We start from the raw sequence: 4,999 nt of genomic DNA, 5'->3' as shown, positions 1-4,999 counted from the left end.
AGTTCAAGTGAGTCTTTCAAATGACTACTGCCCCCACATCTAGGACAGTAGTGCATACAGACAACTTGGTTCCTATCAAAAAGAAAAATTTTAATAGACTGTTCATTTGATAGTTGTGGAATCATTCACCTACACCCGTGTTTCCCAAACTTTTCGCGCCAAATTGTAATACCCACCTATTGGCCAAAAAATGCTCCATCACCTACCTGTGTAAAAAAAAAGACCCTGGCACCACCACCCGCCAACACAAAATCTCCTACCCCACCCTGTATCATTTGACACACTATGTCGTAGACTCGTTTCCCGCTTAGTGCTGTTTGTACTAAATATGCGGTTGTTTACAAATCCCTTATAGTGGGTTTATTTTTTCCATTAATGTCAATAAAATTCTAACGTTAACTATATCTTTTTCAGAAAAATTAACTTCTGGAAACTTGCGCTTTCTTTTACACTGATTTTCCTTTCCCCAAATGAACCATTGATCAGAACTACCGATGCAAAAATAATTAATGATTGTATTATAAAGGAAAAGAGTAAAACTTTTTAATGAGAACTATGTGTCTGGTGCAATGCAGCCAGTGCAGATACATTCTGTTTCAAACTTGCCAACTTTAGCCGCAAGTCTCCTTGTTGTGTCACATCCTGTCCAATTCTTTGATGAGAAAGTAAAGTTCCAACATGGTTAAAACCAGATTCAACCAGGTATGAGGTAGGGAAGGCAAGCAAAAGTAATTTCAGATGTTTCCACAGACTGGGGTAGGAATTCAATATACTTTGATGGTACCACAAACCTTCTTTGCCATTACGGTGATATCGCATTGTGGCGTCATTGTCATTTTGTAATCCTATCAATTCCTCCTGAACGTCATCCTCGCAATCGATTGCATCGACCTCAAACGGATTGCTGTACCAATTTGGAATATTCAGTACAATAACGTCTTGAAATCGCTTCACCATGTCATCGTGCAATGATTGTAAATAGTTGCAATATGTAGTTAAGTCCTCATCAACCAATCCATCTTTCTAAGAATCAAGTTGTGGAAATTGATGGAACTGATACTTTGAAATGTTAGTCTTATACAATACCAATTTCGAAATGAAGGTAGTGATAAATAATTTACAATCAACGAGAGTTTTTCTGTTTTCTTGCAATGACTTATTCAAATCATTTAACTTTGTGAATATACACAAAGAAAAAAAATATATCTTAGCCATCAATGAAGCGGATAGTGGAGTAACTTCAAAGAAAGATATGATTATATGAAGCAGTTCAACAAAGCGTAAAACACAGTTTCCTTTTGACAGCCACCGCACTTCGGTAGGGTATAAGAGTTTAGTATAGTCCTCGTCATTTCTCAGAGTTGACGGAAAATTCGATCAGACAAGGGACCGGACTTCAATTTATTCACAGTCTTGAGAACTAACTGTAGCGCATCATTCAACCTACCGTTCATACTTTTGCCACTAAATGCTGCCGGTGTGCCAAGCAATGAACAATTAGTATCTGGTGGGAAATTTCACGCTTTAGGAGAGATGAAAAACCTCTGTATCTTCCTATCATCGAAGGGGCTCCACCAGACGCACATGCAAGAATATTACTGAGTGTGATATTATGTTCAAAAAGGAAAAGACTTGAGAGTGTGAAAAATAGTTGCACCTCTTGAATCAAACGGCAATTTCTCTGTGAACAGCATTTCCTCACAAGGTTGAAGGTCTTCGCTGAAATACCGAACATATACCATCATCAAACATTGATTGTCCACCACAGTTAACTCATCTTCTTGGGTAGAAAATTCAGAACACTGGAGAATATTAATGAGCTGACGTTTGACATCGTTGGCCATTTTATCGATGCTTCGAAAAATTGTGTTATTACTAAATGGGATCTTCATAATGTTATCGGATTTTTCGTGCATAACGGTTGACAAAACCTCTTCGATAACAGGGCGAAGTAATGTTCTACAAATGTGTGAAACTTAGCAACAAGCAATATAATGTTGTACGATCAACCCATCATTCTCCAGTTTACAGTTTACTAGTAGCGTGTTGAATGTTTGTGTTTGCTTTTTGAAAGAGCAGCTCATTTGCAAAAAGTATGATAACGGCTTGTCCTCAGAATGCTTTGCATCAAAGTGATACTTCAAACGTGAAGGTTTCATTGCTTCATTGGTCAATGTTTGATGGCAAAGAAGGCTCATTGATAACTGACAGTTCTGAAGAGAGGGAATAAATCCAAACGATAAAAAATCACAAAGTGAAAATGTGAAAACGAATTTCTACAGATGGCGTCAGAAAGATAGTATGGTATTCCCAAAGAGAAGAAGTCAATAGAGCAGAGTCAGATGATACGTCTTTACTGGAGCAAATACAGATCTAGTTCGTGTGTCTGCCAGCATTTCAAAAATTAAAGTTTATCAAAAATTTTAAAATTTGGCACATTAATGTACCTTTCCAAGCTAAATTGCTGGAGCTATTAAACTTTTCCCAGAAAAATGTTTTAAAAAAGTTATAGAGGTTTAAAGTTCGATCATTTTCGCCTAGTCAAGAAACACGATTTCAAAGCCGTCGTTTTGTGCGTGACTGCACATTTTGTCAATATCCTGAAAATAGCACTTGTGTTTTGATATGAAACCACAGAATTACGCACGATATATAACCCCTCATAACTTTTTTCTTCGGATTTTCAGGAAATTTTGCAAATTTGAATTCTACACGCGGGACTTCATACGATTATGCCAAAAAAAAAACATTTGTGGTAGAATGTGATTTAAGGCCTAGGCCTATTTGGTTGCTATTTTTAGCACGCATGACAACCATCTCAATGATTGCGACAAAAATATTCGATCGATAAACAAGTCCACGTTTTTAATACAAAACGAGTAGTCAAATCGATAAAAGTGCATTCTTATTCTAGGCATGTCTAGATGTCAGTAAATGCAGACTTAATTTCTAAAAGTTCATTGTCACCCACAAAATGTTCATATTGCTCGCCAAAATCTCAAATCGCCCACCATTTTTTAGAAATTCGCCCATGCCCACTTGTAAGTTGAAATCGCCCACTGTGGGAAGCTATGATCTACACACTCCAGTTTCTGCTCTGCAGATGAGCTGTTGCTTCGTTATGTCTATTCTACAACAGCTACAGTGACTTCTGTTTCTAGAAGCTGGATGAATTTGTACCCCTAATCAGACCCACTCGACTTACTAGCCACCTATATCATATCTAACGACAACGACGGCGACGCTAATTCCACCACTACAACCACCAACGCCATGTCACAAGTCTTAAATATATGTCAAAAGTTTTAAATATATCTCAGAACATCGTGTTTGCATTTTCGCTGGAGGGAAATATACGTCTTTCAAGAGAAATATACGTCTTTAATATGTTAGAAAAATGTTGGTTTGTTTATCTTCCAGAACTCTTTAGCTTACGATCAATGGCGTTCACGCTGTAATCATCCTGTCTTTTCTTTAGGCTCAGTGCACCAAGGTTCATATAATCTGATGCCGCCCATTCATGCCCATCGCTACAGAGGTTTATTGGACGGCACTGTTTAATGGTGCGCCCTCAGATTTACTCCACTTTAGCATTGTTACAAATTAGTGCCCACCCAGAATATTCTGAAGCACCCCCAGGTACCAAAGTTTGGCGATGGGCCTGTACCCATTTTTTTAAAGGTATGATGTTTGTCGAAGATTTAACTGTTACTTCCAGCATGTCAAGCGATGATGTAGAAGCGTCCTCGTTGGTTCTTCAAATGATAGGAGTGATTGTTTTGTTGTAGAACAGACGCATTGTCAAAGACACTCCAGTGGCAAACTCACTCCGACTTTGACCATTCAGTCGTTGGCTGAGACAGTGTATCTAAGACTATATTATCCAATGTGTCCTTTTTTTTAAAATAAAGACTGTAAGATGTAGTTCGAGGAAATTTGACTACTATTTCTATTAAGTGAAGCAACTGTGTATAAAACTTTTTTCGTTGGCTTGAGGGGTTCGAGTAACGATGGTAGTAGTTGACAGTAGAGGTGATGGTGTTGCTACAGTCTAGGTAAACTCTCGTCGACCAGAATTATAATCAAAGAGGTTCAAGTCACGATCGCGCTGCCTTCCTGTATATTGTCCAAATTGTCCAGTACATGTAGTTGTTTTTATTTAAGGTGCTAGAGTGTGATTTGAGTGAGATTTGGTAGTTATTTCTTGTAGATGACTCGATAGAAGCTTTCTTGTTTTTCCGTTTTTGTTTTTGTTGCTTTTTTAATCTTTTTTCATCTCTTAATGGTACACTTAGAACAGTTATCCTCGTTGTGGTCACCCCACATCATTGAAATTGAAGCCTAACAAAAATAAAACAGTAAGGTTTCTTTGACCAAAATAACATTCCCTCCAGCGAAAATGCAAACACGATGTTCTGAGATATATTTAAGACTTTTGACATATATTTAAGACTTGTGACATGCATCTTCATTTACAATGTTCATTTCTTGTAATGTTTCTCGCTATTTCTAGCTACCACATAATGTTTCATGGGAAGGTAGTATCTAGAGGACATTTTCTTACAGTTGACAATGATGTGCCTTATATATTTAGTTTTACTTTTGCATAACCTACTGTAGCGGCAATTCGAAACCTAACCGCTAGGTAACCGATCAAACACCACGACCGGACCACAGTAGTTTCACGTGATCGGTCTATTAAGCAGCCAATCAGCGTAAAGCCGTCGCGTGATTCAATGTTCAAGAATAGCGTCTTTTGGTGCCCACATTTTTTGAAGAATGTTGAGGCAGCTGAGCAAACTGCATTTACATTCTTGCCATCAATTGGTTCCTGACATTTATATTTATATATATATATCATAATAATAATAATAATATTAGGAAGTATGGCGCCAAACTTACAGGGAAAAATTAGATTTAGTATTAAATCAAATTTCACAGTATAAATATATAAAATATGAATTAGAGATAAAACCACTATTATATTAATCATATTTAT

General features: G+C 37.2%; 1 protein-coding gene across 1 annotated transcript; it reads right to left on the bottom strand.

The window, feature by feature from the left end:
- Window positions 1–543: 543 nt before the first annotated feature.
- Window positions 544–957, bottom strand: LOC115212128 (SCAN domain-containing protein 3-like). Its single transcript, XM_029780969.1, has one exon. The coding sequence runs from the start codon at window positions 955–957 to the stop codon at window positions 544–546; it is 414 nt and encodes a 137-aa protein (XP_029636829.1).
- Between the last annotated feature and the right edge of the window lie 4,042 nt (window positions 958–4,999).

This window comes from Octopus sinensis, linkage group LG5 (assembly GCF_006345805.1).
Source record: "Octopus sinensis linkage group LG5, ASM634580v1, whole genome shotgun sequence".
NCBI classification, from domain to species: domain Eukaryota; kingdom Metazoa; phylum Mollusca; class Cephalopoda; order Octopoda; family Octopodidae; genus Octopus; species Octopus sinensis.
The sequence above is the reverse complement of the archived record's forward strand: the minus strand, read 5'-3'. Positions and strand labels throughout refer to the sequence as shown.

Coding starts and splice junctions, on each gene's coding strand:
- LOC115212128 (XM_029780969.1), bottom strand. CDS start 957: ATGGTGAAGCGATTTCAAGACGTTATTGTACTGAATATTCCAAATTGG.